The 17,646-nt window shown below is 43.4% G+C and overlaps 1 protein-coding gene across 1 annotated transcript in view; it reads right to left on the bottom strand.

Moving 5' to 3' along the window:
* The window catches only part of SUZ12 (SUZ12 polycomb repressive complex 2 subunit), a 2,970,550-nt gene that overhangs the window by 2,454,509 nt on the left and 498,395 nt on the right, over positions 1-17,646 (bottom strand). The window contains exons 2-3 of the mRNA XM_044068039.1: positions 9,113-9,159; positions 8,929-8,993 (exon numbers count right to left, since the gene is read on the bottom strand). Of these exons, the coding sequence (XP_043923974.1) occupies positions 8,929-8,993; positions 9,113-9,159 (112 nt within the window). The remainder of the gene's footprint in view (positions 1-8,928; positions 8,994-9,112; positions 9,160-17,646) is intronic.

Raw genomic sequence — 17,646 nt, 5'->3', positions numbered from 1 at the left:
CCTTGGCATCTGTGTTGTTCATTTTCATTCTTCTTCACTGCTGGGTCTTCAGATCCTACTCTGCTGCATTCACAAGACTTTAGGATCAGAGTCTCGAGCTCCTTCCTTTCCTACAATGCATCACACCTTCCCTTACTCCTCAGACAGAACTTGCTGCCCTAATAGCTATAACAGTCAAAAAGACAGAACAAGAGATTCTGGAGATCAAACCATGAACTTATGGGTTCCAAATTCTCCTAGGTAACTTCTTGAAGATACCAAGGCTGGGGGCTGGATGGGTGGGAAGCGAGTAAGAATGAAAATGGACAATAAAGATGCTAAGTCATGGTAAGTACATAACTTCTATACATGATGTCCTTTTCATTCTTCCTCACTGTTAGGTCAGAGTCCCCAGTTACGCAACTGGGTGGCTGCTAAGGAAGGATATGCTGGAGCACTGTCGAGCCAAAGCATGCCCTGCTTCTGGAGCCAATGTCCAATTTATAATAAACAAATGTACGAGTCTTTAACTGGATACAACACATATTTAGTCAACAGATGTTCTAGCTGAAAAATCATGATCATGGATCTAGTAGAGTGGGCATTACGTGGACGAGGCAAGTCAACCCCTTGTTGGGATTACATGGAAGAAGAATCTGCTTATCCAGAGTAATCTTGGCTATTGCTTGGTCCAAAAGATTAGTAGAAAAGGATACAAAGAGTTGATCAGATTTTCTGTGCTTCTTTGCCCTGTGCAGACAGAAATGCAACTGTCAATGAACATCAAGAAGATGTAACATGTATTTTCCTTTGTTTGAATAATTTGGAAAGAAAACTGACTGGACTGATTAATGTTGGATTCTGTTGCAATTTTAGGCATAAAGGATGGATTAGTTCGTAGGGAAACTGTCTTTATGAAAAATGATTTAAGGAAGTTTGTCTGACAAGCCTTGCAGTTCAGATACTCTCTTGGCTCACATGATAGCTATCAAGAAAATAGTGTTCCTTGAAAGAAATTTCAAGTCACAACTACCTGCTAGTTCAGAAGGTTTTTGAGTGAGGCCTTGAAGGATAACAATTCTAAGGTCCCAAGGGGGAGAATCTTGGGAGAAAAATACATCTAATAAATGCTTTGCATAACTGATGAGGAAATAGAGGAAGACTCCTTTCCTGAATGAAAATTAGAAATGGCAGCCAGTTGCAGCTTAGCAGTAGAGAAACTGGCACAGTCATAAAAAAGTGAACTCAGAGAAAGGAAAATAGCTGACTTAGGAGCTTAAGTGGATCAATATTCTCCTTCAGCACCCAAAATATAAATAGTCTCCATTTACTGTTATAGACCTTTTATGTGGAAGCTTTCTGCAAGGCCAAGATTGTGTCACAAACTGGTGAAGCTAATCTGGACTTTCTTCCAATCCCTGGAAGTAGAGAAACCATGCTGTTAGCTTGAGTGTGTACAGATTGGGTTTTCCATGCTCTGAAGGATGGAAGATGAGTTGCTGATTGGGATCCAGTATCCATGGGGATACTTTAGATGAGACCATAAGAAGGGATGTGATAGTGTGAGGTATTGCCAGCTATGCCAGGAGATGTAGGGCAGTGGATGTGTAACGTATGCTAGCAGAGCTAACTGGAATTTAGTAAAGAATTATAGATTATTTGAATATCAAACTGATTTGTACAGGTGCTTGTGCTGAACATGCACTTTAAAGTTGTTTGTGTTAAAACTGCATCACTGTGTCCTGCTGGACAGAAGAAAAGTACAGTTGTCTACACTAACCATAAATGTAGATGTTCGAGTGTATTCACTGTTGCAGTCATCACACTTGGGTAATCTGCCTGCAGGTTGCCCTCAGTTGGCCCAAATACCAGAGACGTAGTATTTCTGCGTCAGATGCTGTCGCTTCTTCAATGATGTCAGGTCATCAGGTGTATAAAAACAGGCATCAGACACCATTACATCAGTTTTTCTTGCCCAAATGTCAGGAGACCCCAAATAGAGAGCTAGTATATGGTGGGGAAAACACCACCAGTAAAAAAGTAAATACCAATACCAGTAGGATTAGCCATAGAGAGGAGAGAAAGAGATGGAGAAAACCAGGGGGCTGGAGGGAGGGAAACCAGGACTGCAACAGTGAAGACTCTCAAACATCTACATTTATGTTGTGTACACAACTGTACTATGTTCTTCATGCTTCACTGTTGCAGTCATCACACTTGGGTTGATTCCCAAAGCTGAGGAAGGGTGGAGGCAGTCAAGAACAGTTAGGGCTGGCTAGTAGGCCTTGCAAGACTGATGTACCAAATCCTGCCCTGGATTTGGAAAAGATAGGCAGGTGGTAATGCTTGGTGAAGGTGTGTACAGAACTCCAGGTAGCAGCTTCCAGTATGTCACTTGTAGGGACTCCCCTGAGAAATGCTGTAGAGGTAGATGTAGCTCTAGTGCAATGTGTTCCGACCCCAAGGGTTTGGTTTTCCATGGTGCTTGTAGCAGAAATGGAAGCAGTGTGCTATCCATCTGGAAATGGTTTGTTTTGAAATGGCCTTGCCCTGTGCCTCTGGTACAAAGCTGAATAGCAGTTTGTCAGTTTTTCTGAAAAGCTTAGTCCTATATCAAGGAAGAACATGAGCTGTCTGTACACATCCAAAGAGTGCAGAATCCTTTCCCCTTTATTTTGAGGATTAGGGAAGAAGGTTAGCAAATGGATGGATTGGTTGAGAGCCACAATGGACACCACTTTACGCACACAGGAATGGTTAGTTCTAATTGAAACCCTCTCAGCATGGAAAATAATGAAGGGTTCCACAGCCATCAGTTCTTGTAACTCGGACACTCTTCTAGCTGAAGTGATGGCTAGAAGCAAGGCTGTTTTCCAAGACAGGAATCTAACTCTGCTGAAGCAGCAGGTTCAAAAGGGAGAAGCATGAGCTTTTCCAGAACAAAGTCAAGGTCCCAAGTGGGGGTGGGTTAAGGTCCCAAGTGGGGGTGGGTGCTCTCCTTGGTGGCCTTAAGTTGTTTGCCCCTCTCAGGAACTGTTTAATGAGAGGGTGAGAGAATAGAGGTGGCAAAGTATTGTAATGACCTGAAAAGGCAGAGGCATGGATCTTAATGGAGAAGAATAGGCCTCTGTGTAGAAGTTCTGCCAGATAATCCAGGATTAGAGGTAAGGAGGGCAGTGCTGTGTCCTTTCCTTTAGACTGAATTCAAGAATACCTTTTCCACTTTTCAGCATAGGATTTCCTAGTACTGGGCTTTCTGGCTTTAAGGATGATGTCCAGCACCTGCTTGCTTAGGGTTGCTGGTGGGGTATTTAAGGAATAAGCCAGGCTGCAACATTTAGGGTTTGCAATTGTGGATGCAAAACTGTCCCTCCTGCTGAGAAAGCAGGGTTGTGGTCTAGTGTAACTGCCAGCGTGGCACAGTTAGGCTGCGCAGGAGTGGGTACCAGTGCTGGAATGGCCAGACTGGGGCAATTGTCTTTGGCCTGTCTTGTTTTATCTTTAGTAATACTCTTGAGATAAGGGGCAGAGAGGGAAAGGCATAGATTCAGAGATTTTCCCATTGAAAGGATGGGGCATCCACCCTCCAGGCCCTGCTGTGAGGGTTCCTGGTGCAGAATTTGCTTAACTGGTGGTTGTTGGGGGAGGCAAAGACATCCAACTCTAGGTTCCCCCATTTCTGGATCAGATGGTTGAATGTGCTGGGCTCCAATTTCCACTCGTGTGAGTCTAGAATATTTCTGCTCAAGTCGTCTGCCAGTGAATTTTGTTTGCCTGGCAGGAATTGAGCCTGTAGATGAACTTGGTTGTCATCCAAGGCTGTGTTCCACAGGGCCATGGCTAACCTGCAGAGTGGGTAAGAATGGGATCCCCCCCTGCTTGTTGATGTACCACATAACGGTGGTGTTGTCTGTTTTTATTAGCAGTTGTCCTGGAAAGAGTTGGTATCTGAAAGCTGTCGGGGCATTCTGTACAGCTAGCATCCCTTTGATTGATGTGCAGGAGAATCTGCCTTGGGCTCCAGTGGCCCTGAATATTTGCCCGCCGTGTGAGCCCCCCCAATGCATAATCTGATGAGTCTGTGGTTAGGGTCTGGGTGGTGTTGGGTTGAGTAAAATGCAATCCTTTGTTGTGGTTGCATGCTTCTGCCCAAAGGAACTCTGTCCTTAGACAAGGCATGATAGAAATGACTGTTTCCAGGTCCTGAGAATGCTGGCACCAAAGACTTAAGTACCACTGAAGTTTCCTCATATGCAGTCTTGCATATGGAATTAGCAGAATACATGAGGCCATGAACCCTACTAGGGCTTGCAGTACTTTTCTTACAGATAGCTGGGTTCTGGTGGCCATTTGTTTGAAGTAGTATGTCAGATAGACCTGTTTTTCTGAAGTGAGGAATGTCATCTGGGAATTTATGTCCAAGCTTGCTCCCAGGAATATAATCTTTTGACTGGGTACCAGTTGCGATTTCTTTTCATTGATGGTGTACCCCAATGAAGTTAGAAGGCTTTTTACAAATGTCAGGTGCTGAAGCAGCATCTCCTCACTGTCCGCCTGAATCAGGCAGTCGTCCAAATACGGGTAAATTTGTATATTTTTCTGTCTGCAGTATGCAATGGCTAAAGCCAGGCATTTTGTGAATACCTTGGGCACAGTAGATAAGCCAAAGGGAAGTGCAAAGAAAACGTAGATATTTCCTGCATGACTCCCTTATGGGGAACTGCAGAGAGGCTTCTAAGACTAGGGTGACTTACCAGGCATCCTTGGCTAACATAGGGAGAAGCTGTTGCAGGGTAAGCATCTTGAATTTTGGTACCACCAGGAAGGTGTTGAGAATTGAAAGATTCAGGATTGGGCGCCAAGAGCCCTCTTTCCTGGGTACCAGGAACAGTCGGGAGTAGAATCCTCGACTCCTCTGTTCTACTGGAAAAGGCTGAATAGCTCTGATATTGAGCAGGGAAAGTACTTGGTTTTGAGCCTCTGCTCACTGGTTGGAGGAAGGTCTGGAAACCTGCTTGGGGTTGGCAGTGAATGGGAATACAATTTGTACCCCTGGGTTACAATGTTGAGGACCCATCTGTCCTGAGTGATGGACATCTAGTTTTTTGCATGAAGAGCAAGTTTTCCTCCTAGGGGCACATGCAATTGGGCAGGGCTGGAAAGAAGAGTTCAGAAGTCATTGTGAGCTTTTTCCATAAGGAGCTGGCTTACCACTCCCTGGCTCTAGGGGTGGGGGCAACTCCATTGCTTAGATCTCTGCATACCCTGAGACTGTAGTCTGAGTGTTGTTTCCAAAGTCTTGTTCGGCAAGGCCTGGAGGGGACTGGAAAGGACCAGTGTTTTGAAGGGCAATGCCTATCGAATCTAAGTGGTTGCACTTGTAGGAATTATTTAACAATTTGCATAGATTTAGCCTTTTCTTCCATCTTTTTAAGAACTTCTGCTTTGGTGTCAAATGGTCTTTATTTAAAGGAAGTGTCTAGTAATTTAGATTTGGCATGATCTGGCAAGGCCTGCTCCTTCAGCCAAGCATGTCTTCTCAGTACAGAGCCAGTGACTGCTGCCCTGCAAGATGCTTCCAGGGCATCAAAGTCACACTTCAAAGTATGCTTACTAACTTGGTTTGTAGACTGCATAAGCTCCTGCAATTCTTTTTCTGCAGAATCTGGAAAAATTACCACTTTTTGTTTATTAAGTTCCATAATATGTTGCTGGTATTTCAGCATGTGAGACTGGCAATTCAAAGCCCTGAAAGCAAGAGTTGCAGAGGTATATACCTTCTTACCACATCTGTCCAAAGCACTGGAATCTCTGTCCAAAGGGATAGGATTTTTGGCTGTAGTAGCCTTAATACCTTTGGGTCCCTGGAAAATGATCTCTGGATCAGCAGTAGAATTCTTGAAAAGAAACTTTTAAGAATCAGGTACTCCGTAGTACCTGTCTGGTTTCCTAAGGGCCAGAGGTTAAGTGTCTGGAGTAAGATTGGATTCCATGAAAACATCATCCACAACATCCAGGACAGGGGGTATAGCTAAAGGCCTGTGCTGAGGCAACTCTAAAAATTCTCAGAGTCTCTGTTTGGACTGAGGATAGTCTTGGCATTCCCAACGGAAATGCTCTCAAAGTACGCAAGGTTTCACCAAGAGAAAATCCTCTGGAGGGGAGGCAGAGGGAATGGATTCCTCTGCATCTGAATCCTCATAGGAGGATAAGGGCACGTCTTCATAATCAGAAAGGTCAGAGTCATCGGACTCCGGGTCTGTAGAACCTAAAGGGGACTCTAATCTGTATCTTAGCCTAGTCAGCGTAATAAGGTCTTCAGCCATTCTAAGCATTTGTTTTTGTCGCATGGGTGCCTGAGCATGCGCTTTGGTCGTCGGGTTCTAGGCGTAGTGCGCACTCTGGGCCTAAGATACCTGGTAGCTTTGGTTAAAAAAGTCTGTTTGATTCAAACATCGGTAGGACGAAAAACTCCCACAGAAGCCAGTGCCTGCACAGTGGCTCCGGACCCATCTAAGGTAGGGACATCCGCTGGTTCCATAGTCAAAGCATCTTGCGGCATAACGGACTCCGAATGGGTCTCAGCAGAGGCCTGTGAATCCATAGAAGCGGGCATCAGGGGCTGCAAATGCGCCTCATTGAGTACCGGCGGACTAGCGACTAGCTTAACGAAAGCATCGTCGGCAGTTTTGGACCTATGCGATCTGTCTCCGTCTTTATCTTTACATTTTTTCAGAAGATTGGTAGTCGGATGGCTTACTGAAGCCATTTCCGAAAACGGAGACAGAGAGCCAAAGAATTTAGCGAGAAAGAGCCTGACGATGAATGGTTCAGGCGTTAAACAAGGCACAAAACCAACAGCAAGGGACGTTGTAGTCTGGGCCTGAACAGGTGACGCAGTAAGAATGAAAATCTCAGTCAGGTATTTGCTTTCCATAGGCAAGACAATTGTTGACTTTTTCTGACATCGATTAGAGCAAGAAAAAAGGATCCCCAACGAGGCACTTAGCTTTAGAAGTCTTCGGGATTATTAAACTCGCAAATGAAAAATTCAGGTAGCAGCCGACCGGCACTTGCAAACTGCTTGTGCTTCTCCTCGGCAAGAAAGACTGATGTAATGACGTCGGCTGCCTGTTTTTATACCCCTGACAACCTAACGTCATGGAAGAAGCGACAGCCTGGGATACTGCCTGGGAACTGTGCCCCCTCCAGTGCTGAGTTAATGCATGCCGAAGCACCAAGGTGCAGGGATGGATCCAAAAAAAACAAACAAGAGTCCTGCCTCTCAGAAAAGACAGCATAGCCATGACCCAGAGAGTTCTCCGGATCTGAAAGGGACAAAGAGCACAGGATAGGAATTGTTACCAGGGATAGACACCTAGCCAGGACCGAAACAGTTGGCACTGGGAAAGTTGGAGCCAGGATCCCAAAGTCCTTAATGGAAGTCAGAGAAGGAAGACTAGCTGGAGTCAAAGCAAGGAAGGGTTACCATCACTGGAAGTAGCTGGAGTCAAAGCAAGGAAGGGTTATCATCACTGGAAGGAGCTGGAACAAAGGACACAGCTGAAATTCCCTTCGCCGCAAGGAGCTGATCTACCAATCTCAAAACATCTGATTCTGTCAGGCTCTTGGTGGAACTAACAGACTGGGTACAAGGGGATCTTGGTCATTCCAAAAAGGGGCTTGGTAACGGACTTCCAAAAGGGTCAATGGATGCGGAATATCTGGTCCTAGGATGATCTAGGAATAAAGATTCAGCACTTTGTTTGCGAGGAAAACATCAGTACCAGAGGAGCAGATGGCACCAAGACTATTGGCTTCTTCATCTGGCCTTGGGTCTGTGCCGGAAACTTTAGCACTAGTAAGGGAGAAACTGCCAGTGCCAAGGAGGTCCATACCGAAGTATCTTGTAAGGTCCGTACAAGTTCCGCACTACCAAAGGGAACATGTGGTTTAAACCTCTAAGTCATTGGGGCCTAGGAAGAAGCTGGCACCCATCGACTACTTTTCTTGGACTTGTCAACCTTTGAAGAGGTGGAGGAATGGGATCAAATATTAGTTTTATTTTTTTGTCTCATTACCAGAGATGGCCTCTTCAAAGGCACACCATCTTAACTTATTTTTTCTTTCTACCAGGGCCCAGTGACTGAAGCTGTGGCAGACTGAGCAATCTTACTTTAAGTGCACTGGGTCCAGGCAGTAAACAGAGTGTGCCCATAAGAACTGGGCAGTTTTCAAGCACATTTGAAGCATTTCTTAAAGCCAAAAGTGCCCTTGCCTTTATCAGCCATGATGCACACCACACAACACCGCACACACTACGAAAATAAGAGCACACTTTTTTTTTTGGAAGGAAAACAAAGACAGGCTACCAACTATGTTAGCAGAGAATACCCTGAGGTATAGAACATAAGACTACCAACAATAGTACAGAAGGGTACCCTAAAGTACAGAAAGGTAACTACCATAGAAGGAAAACACCAAAGTGTTAAAGGTAAGGAGCTAGCATAAAATGGGTAGACTATAAGAGAAAACAGTAAATATTAATAAGAAGAAAAAAATCTATTTAAACACAAAACTTAAGTACAAATATATAAGAAGAAAGATCACTTGGATTGAGAGCTATTGGCGAAGCGTCTGTCACAGGAAGCTGCAAGCAAGATTTGAGGTAATTTGGAAAGGAGCATTCTGGGTAGGATTAAAGCTTGAAAGCTTTTGGTTCCTACTGGCTGTAGTAAGGCAGAGTCAGTTCCGATATTGGAACCCACCCATTTGTCAAAGATTAAATGAAGACTGACATCAGAGCAACTATTTTCCACATTTGCATGCAAAATTCCATGAAAGGTACAGCTATCAAAATCAAAGATCTAACTTTCAAAGCCTATCAATCTCTCATGCAAAGGTACGCAGGCTTCTTAAAAGTACATATTAAAAACATGCTGAATTTACCTTCGGAAATTTGTTCTGGAACTTCTATGAGACATGTATGTGAGGGTTCTGTGCAAAAAGATGGGCTTAAAGAAAAAGAAAAAGAAAAGTTAAACTAAAGAAAAATTAGATTACTTATACATACATATGCATTAAAGAAAAATGTAACAAAGCTAACTGAAATAAGAAAATAATTGTGACTTACTGCTATGAGGTTCCTGGTTCGAAGAAATCTATATATCTGAGTTGGTTCTGTGAAAAAATACAGTTCAGAATTAAACCAAACTCTCTCTCTTCCCCACCATCCCCAACAAAACACCCAAACAAACTTTTCAATACAAAAACTGTAATGATACTTGCCATAAAAATCCCTAAACTGTTGAGCACAAATTTCCCCTAGGAAGTTACAATAACTGGATTTTCACACACCACAGCAATTAAAATGTGGTACTACACTCAGCATTGTGTAGCTTAACTTCCTAAACCACTGCCACCTGTGGCCGTCTCTCATGCTCTGCAATGTACAATATTAGTCTACCTTTACTGTTAATGCTTCACTCTATTAAAAAAAAAAAAAAAAAGAGAGACACCTTTAATCAATTAACAAGGGGTGATCTATGTTGATCACAGCTGGCACTGGTGCTATGCAAAAACATTTGCACTTCTTACATAAAGGAAGAACAACATTAGGATCCTGTAGAATTTAGAAAAAGGAAGTGACAAAACACTGAATATGTTAACTTGTCAAATATTTTCTTTAATAAAGACAATCCATGACAACATACTGCATATGATGTGTTGTGGGTCCTTTGTAGTTGCTTTACATAACATTAGCAAATACAAAGTGCGATGCTTGTACTGGTACCACACCTGCATAAAGCTCTGACTGCAGTTGATGCAACTCCAGTTCCATATTGCCTCATGGGCTTCACAGTGCTGGCAGGGAGAACACTCTTGTCCATCCTAGGGGCAATAATGGTAGCTTCTGCCATGACTACGGGACCTTGCCTGACAAAGGAGGGCAAACATGATGCGGGAGAACATGACTGAAAGACGTGGGCATGGCTGCCCAAGCCAGTGAAGATATTCCCTTTTGGCACATAAAATGGATCAGGCACAAGTGGATTACAGCATGTAGGCAACCCTTGAAGTGAAGCAAGTGCTCCTGTCACCACCAAAGGTAGAGTTACACCATAGAGTGGGGAAAGTTTCTTAATGCCTGTATGCCAGTGAGAACAAAAACTGCCCACATAGCTGCCTGGGTGACTGCACTGCTCATCTAGTGCTTGTCTCAGAGGGAATGGCTTATTCCTTGGCAATAACAGAGGATAAAAATGGTACCAAACAAACAAAAATTGGATACCTAAAAAATACTTCATGTATTACATTATAAATCAAATGCCTCTTTGCCATCGTTTGCTTTTGTCAGTTAAACTCCTACCTTAATCTCATACAGATTTTTAAAGATATGCAGGAAAGACTACATGACAGCAAAATTGTGAAGGCAGCTTACCATAACAGCAGAAATGGTGCCACTCTATCGTATCCCTCATACTTAAGTGCTGGTTAGTCAAAAACACTTTCATAAAGCAAGTGCACTGATTAAGTACACAAGATTGGCCAACAATGTGGACATGCGCATGGACTCTTGAGAGTAAGGGAATTCTGCTGTGCAGTGACTATTTTGCTGCTAGAGGATAGCTTACAGGAATTTGAGTGTGTGGTACAGGGCATGACAGACAAGTTGCATGCAAGTTTGCAGTATGTGCATCTATATGCACAAGTGTGCACTTCTGAGTGAGACAGCAAAACATAGTGAGTGAAGGTTTCTCTGATTTAGTGCACATTTTCAAGTCTGTAGGCCGCTTGCCTGCGTGCCACACACCGAGAGTGTATGAACTAGTGATCAGAACTGTGACAGTGCCACAGAGCTAGATGGGTGCTGGTACAATTCGAGGTCATGACCTGAACCTACCCTCAAGGTAAATGCAATCACAGCGATGTTTATATTAATAGGAGCAGGTTGCCCCAAATGAAAGGCTTGTTTTTGTGCATTTAGTGTGCAGATGTAAAATGGTACTTGATATGAGTGTGTGTGTTGCAATGATACACAAGTCAATGTGTGCAATTTAACAAAGAAACTGATTAGTCTACCCTTGTTATTTAACTAAACATTGGGGTAGATCTTAAGACTATAGTCATTATGCAGCTATCAAAAAATAAGGGATTCTCTGTCACAACCCAAGTTAGATGCCCAGATCAATTTTATGAGCAAAGCACCCTTCTTCCGAGACGGGGCTGATGTCGCTTTATCCTGCACATCTTGAGGAAACTGGTATGCGAGACGTATTAGCTCATGCAGTCTTCACTTTTTGCTGATTTTGGGAGTACATCAAGAAAATGCAACACAGTCCATCACTCCATGCCAATGACTAAAAATAAGCACACATTGGGGGGGGATAATTTGCCATGTATATTCCTAATCTGTGGGGCGAGTTTTCGGGGTATATTATATGCAACAATCGGCTAAACAGAACATTTGTGCTTACAGAAGTCAAATCACTTAACTGACTACCATGAACAAAACGAGAGTGGGATGCAGCCAAGCAGTTGCTTAGACTGCAGGTTAGAGACTGCTTTCCCAATAAAGCTAAATGGATAGGGAATCCTAAGTGAACGACAAGCTTTGGAAGAGTTTTAAAGTCTAATCTAGAACAGAAGCTGCTGTTGGAAGGGGGATAATTACTAGGGCATGTAAAATATTACATAACTGTAAGAATCAGAGAAGTTCGAAAAGACTGAGGAGAGATTGGAATAGAAATTTACAAGGGAACAATGGGATGACATATATATGGCTCCCAAGTACGCAACAAAGTCCAGAAGCTTTAGGATTTTTGTTTGAAAGTACTTATTTTTGTACCCCCAGCAGACCTCAAATATTTTTCCTCAGAGAGCAAACATTGGCGGTGTGATGGGGAAAAGACAGGTAACCAGAAACATGTTTTTGGTAGAGTAATGAATTAGCAGACTTACAAAAAACCTCCCTATAGAGTATTCTGTCAGAAATGGGGGGGGGGGGGGTGGCAAATGGCTATAAAGAAATTATTCTTTTGAGCTGGGATATAGGATCTGAATTACTTAGACATATTAAGGCCTTATGAAGTTTAATTCTGTTAGCTGCCAAAAAAACAAATCACCAGAAAACAGAAACCAAATCTAAACTGAACGTATTGGAAGTAGTGAATATTGTAGAAGAGATACTGGAAAAGGATGTTTAGAAAAAGGAAAGAACAAATTAGAAATAAATGCAACTTCTGGGAAAAATACATAAAGAATACTGTTAAGGAACAGGAGTGAGGTTTAAAGGAATGTGTGAATTGTATGACTTATGTAATGTTGAACAGAAAGTTGCTACAAAGAAAGAACACTGTATAGTATGAGTAAATGGAAAAAATGTTAATATGGTTTTATTTTCCATTACAATATGTGTGCATATGTTTTGTGTGATATTTTAATACGTGTAAAAAAAATTACTACCGTGATTGTTGTCTGCACTAGCTAGGTCTACAGCTCCAGATCAGTGACTGTGCATTTTACCAGGGCTTCTGTCCCAAGGGAAAAAATAAAGTCTGACCAAAAGGGCACTGGTCTTTATGCAAACATACTATTTGCAAACCAACATTAACAGGACAATGTGGTTGCCCCTCTCAAAAAGGAAAAATGGACTACTAAAGATGCTTGTATGCTGATCAAAAGCTTAATTTCACATCTCCTAGTGTAGAACAAAAAGAAACTGAGAAACAGCAGCTAATTCTGCCAGCATGAATAAAATTCCGTTACTATCTAGTAAGTACACTCCCTGGATGCCACCAAAGGAGATATTTACAGAACCTGAAAGAAAATCAACTAGAAAAGGTGAAGAGAAAATACTGGGAAGAAAGTGGCAGCTGTTCAGCATAAAAGCAATTCAAACTTCAGCTTTAGTACAAGACATGGGTTCCAGTAAATTTGACAAAAAAATATCAAATGCACGCAGGTATTACTAACATAAATGCAGCATTGAAGGAGGTTATATACTCAAACAAAAAAAGGCTAGAAAAAAATGCAATGTGTTGGACCAGCTATTCAGATGAAGTGACAAAAAGTACAGTTTTGTACCTACCATAAATGTAGATGTCCGATAGATATGCAACTGCAGTCATAACATATGGGTTGTCCTGCCTCAGGCAGCCCTCGGTCGGCCGGATTCCAAAGTCTGGGTCCGACGTCGGCTGATGTCGCATTTCTCTCCGACGTCAGAGCGGCTGGAGTATATAAGCATCAGCCAACGCCATCTTCTTCAGTGTTTCTTGCCCCAGGTGCCCTCCAATGAAGGCTGTAATCAAACTGGAAGACAAAAATAGGTTTCCAGACAATAAATAAGCAATAAACAGATACACCATAACAGATATCCCCAGCTAAGGATAATAGGGAGAGGAGTGGACCCAAGGCATAGAGGGGAAGGAGGGAGGGAAAACCAGACTGCAGTTGCATATCTATCGGACATCTACATTTATGGTAGGTACAAAACTGTACTATGTCCTTCAAGAATGCAACTGCAGTCATAACATATGGGTTGAATACCATAGCTTAGCTGGGGGAGGTGGTATGCTCTATGAAAAGGATGGTGTAGCTATCAATCCCTGCAGGACTGCCGAAGCAAAGCCTGCTCTGGATCTGGAATATAAAGGGAGGTTGTAATGTTTGGAAAATGTATGCACGGAGCTCCATGTAGCAGCTTCTAGAATGTCCTTTGTAGGCACCCCTCTTAAAACAGCTGTAGAGGTGGCTGTAGCTCTGGTGGAGTGTGGTCTGACATTGGCTGGCACACTCTTTCCATGGAAGGAATAACAGAATCTGATGCAATGTCCAATCCATTTTGAAATTGTCTGTTTGGAAATTGCTTTTCCTTGTACTCCAGGGGCGTAAGCTACAAAAAGTTGATCAGACTTCCTACTGGTCTTGGTTCTGTCTAGGTAGTAGCGAAGTTGTCTGTGTATGTCCAAGGTATGTAACAGTCTTTCCCCTTTGTTCTCAGGATTGGAAAAGAAAGTAGGCAGGTGAATTGCTTGATTTAAAGAAACCCTGGATACCACTTTTGGCAGAAAGGTAGGGTTGGTTAGGAGACCCGTCTCTGTGAAAAGTTATGAACGGTGGTATTGCCATTCAGGCCTGTAATTCCGAAACCCTTCTTGCTGAGGTTATGGCCAGCAGGAAAGCTGTCTTCCAGGAAAGAAATTGTAAATCCACAGAAGCTGCTGGCTCGAAGGGAGGTAGAGTCAATTTTTCTAGGACAAAATTGAGGTCCCAAGCTGGTACTGCTGCCTTTCTTGGGGGCTTTATATTCTTGATTCCTCTAAGAAATTGCCTTAGCAAAGGATGTGAAAACGCAGGTGGATCAGTGTTGTATCTAGCCGAGATAGCTGAAGCATGTATTTTTATGGAAGAGTATGAGAGTCCGTTATGTAACATATCTGCCAAGTATTCCAGAATGAGTGGGATGCTCAAAAGTGATGCATCATGACCCTTGTTGGTATTCCAAATGCTGAATCTCTTCCATTTGGCTGAATAAGCCTTTCTGGTGGCTGGTCTGCGGGCTTCTGTTAGTATCCGCTGAACTTCCTTGGAAAGAGGTAAATTGAGGTTATTTATGGGATTTCCCAAGCTGTTAGCTGTAGAGTCTGGATGTTGGGATGAACAGTCCTGAAGTTGTGTTGAGTCAAAAGCTGGGGCCATTGTGGAAGGGTCCACGTTTTGTTGTGACATATGCTCCGTAGTAGTGGGTACCAGTGTTGTCTTGGCCAGTCTGGAGCTATTAGGATCCCCTTCGGTTGCTCTGCCTTGATCTTTAATAACACTGTGGTCATCAGTGGCAGGGGTGGAAATGCATAAATTATTAGGGAGCTCCAGTTGAATGAGAGGGCATCTACTTTCCATGCTTGTGGATGACATGTCCTTGAGCAGAACTTTTGTAAGTGATGATTGAGGTGCGAGGCAAATAGGTCCACGTCCGGCCTGCCCCATGACGAGGTGAGTCATATAAAGATGTCTGGATGTAGCCTCCATTCGTGGGGGTCTAGGAAATTCCTGCTTAGACTGTCCGCCAGAAAATTGTCTTTGCCTGGAACAAACTGGGATTGTAGCTGTATGTTTAGACCCAGTGATTTTTCCCAAAGATTCATTGTCAGTCTGCAAAGGGGGTAAGAATGAGTGCCCCCCTGCTTGTTTATGTACCACATCACAGTGGTGTTGTCTGTCCGTATTAGTAGGTGGCCTTGTTGAAGTTGTTGTCCAAAGGCCTCGATGGCATGCATTACTGCTAGCATTTCTTTTTGGTTGATATGCAGATGTGTTTCCTTTGGGGACCATTGCCCTTGTATACATCTGCCCTCCATGTGCGCCCCCCCATCCAAGGTCTGAGGCGTCTGTGGTCATTGTCTGTGTTATCTGAGGTTTTTTGAATGACATGCCTGTGTTTGACTGGCTTACTGTGGCCCACCATAGAAATTCCTTTTGAAGACATGGAATGAGTGGGATAGTTGCTTCTAGGTTGTTGCTGTGTTGAGACCATAAGCTTTTTAAGTACCATTGAAGCTTTCTCATGTGTAGTCTTGCTAGTGGGACCAAGAGAATGCAGGATGCCATGTAACCCAGGGCCTGTAGGAAACTCCTTGCAGTCATCTGGGTGAGCTTTGCTAAACTTTTGAAGTAATGAGTTAACTTCTTTTGCTCGTCTTCTGTCAGGTAAGCCATTTGAGAGGCTGTGCCTAGTTTGGCTCCTAAGAAGGTTATTTGCTGGGATGGCTGAAGTCTTGACTTTTGAAAGTTGACTGTGTATCCCAGAGCCTGTAGCAAGTGTATGACATAATTCAAGTTTTTTGTCAAAGTTAGTTTGTTGCCCGCTTGTATGAGGCAATCGTCCAGGTACGGGTAGATTTGAATCCCCTGGAGCCTGCAATGAGCAATTACTGATGCCAGGCATTTCGTGACTACTCTGGGTGCAGTAGATAAGCCAAATGGCAATGCTGAGAATTGATAGTGCTCTGGCCCTGCAAGAAATCTGAGGCATCTTCTGCAGCTGTGTCTGATAGGGACATGCAGGTATGCCTCCTTGAGGTCCAGAGTAATCAGCCAAGACCCCTTGCCAAGCATGGGAAGGAGTCGCTGTAAAGTCAGCATTTTGAACTTTGGTACTATGAGAAAAGTGTTTAGAGCGGACAAGTCCAGTATTGGTCTCCATTGATATTCTTTTCTTGGAACAAGGAACAGTCTTGAATAAAACCCCTGACCTTGTTCTTGGTGTGGAACTGTTTCTATTGCTTTGATCTGAGCAAGCAGAGAAATTTGCTTGATAGCCTCTGCCCTCTGATTTTGTGGAAGGTTTGGCATGCCTTGTTTTCTTGGCAATGTATGAAAGTGGAACCTGTAACCGTGGTCTACAATGTCCAAAATCCATTTGTCTTTTGTCAGTTTGTGCCAATTTTTTGAAAACAGAGATAACTTTCTGCCCAAAGGAGCTTCTGTTTGCTCCTTGGTCAGTGGAAGTAGAGGAAAGTCATTGAGATTGTCCCTGCGGTGCAGGAGAAACCCCTGTGTCACTTCTTTGGTTTGCTGGTTGCCATTGTCGTCCCCTGTAGGATCCTCTGTATTGTCCTCTTCCTCGGGCACGCCTGGTTTTGCCCCTTTGAAATCTTTCAGGATTAGGAAAGGACCAGTTTTTAGAAGGCCAGTTCCTGCTGAATCTGGGCGGCTGAACCTGAAGGAAATCCTTCACTGTCTGAACTGACTTGGCTTTTTCCTCAATGGACTTTAACACATCTTTAGCATTAGCACCAAAAAGCTTGTTCTTTTCCAAGGGTGCATCAAGAAGTTTTGACTTAACATGATCTGGTAAAGGTTGTTCTTTTAACCATGCATGTCTACGAATGACCGCCCCTGTCATAGCTGCCCTACATGAAGCCTCCAATGCATCATATCCACACTGTAAAAAATGATTGCTAACCTGCTGAGAGTTATGCACAGCCTCCTGCAAAGACTTCCTATCTAAAGGTTCAGGAGAGGCCAAACTTTTCTGTAAATCATCTAACAGGAAATCCTGATATTGAAACATGTGAAGGAGACAATTGAGAGCTCTCATAGATAAAGTAGTAGAGGTGTAGACCTTCTTCCCCCATCTCTCTAAGGGCCTTGCTTCCCTGTCGGAAGGCAAAGGATTTTTGGAGGTGGTAGCTGAAACCCCTTTAGGCCCCTGGGAAATTGTTTCTAAATCAACAGCATGGGCCCTAAATAAATGAGAATGGATTTCTGGGACCCTATAGTATCTCTCAGGCTTGACAGGAGCAGGAGGAAGAGTATCTGGGGTAACACTGGAGTCAGAGTATAGGTCATCCAAAACATCAAGCACAGGAGGTATAGCTAAGGGTCTGTGTTGAGGCTTTTTGAGGAAGGTTCGAAGGCGCTTTCTGGAATCAGAAAATTCCTGGTCTTGCCACTTAAAATGCTCCCTCATGGAATGCAGAACTTCCCCAAAAGAAATATCCTCAGGAGGAGAGGCCGAAAAAATGGAGTCCTCTGCATCTGAATCCTCATAGGTCTGGAAGGGCTCTTGCTGGCTTTCGGAGTGATCAGAGTCCTCTGAATCTTCATCTGAAGGCAGAGGGTCAGAGGGTTCAACCCTGGGCCTCTTATCAGGAGGAGGCT

The sequence above is a fragment of the Protopterus annectens genome, chromosome 4.part0 (genome assembly GCF_019279795.1).
Source record: "Protopterus annectens isolate FY-2018-M chromosome 4.part0, PAN1.0, whole genome shotgun sequence".
Lineage (NCBI taxonomy): Eukaryota > Metazoa > Chordata > Ceratodontiformes > Protopteridae > Protopterus > Protopterus annectens.
This window is presented reverse-complemented; position numbering and strand designations above follow the sequence as displayed.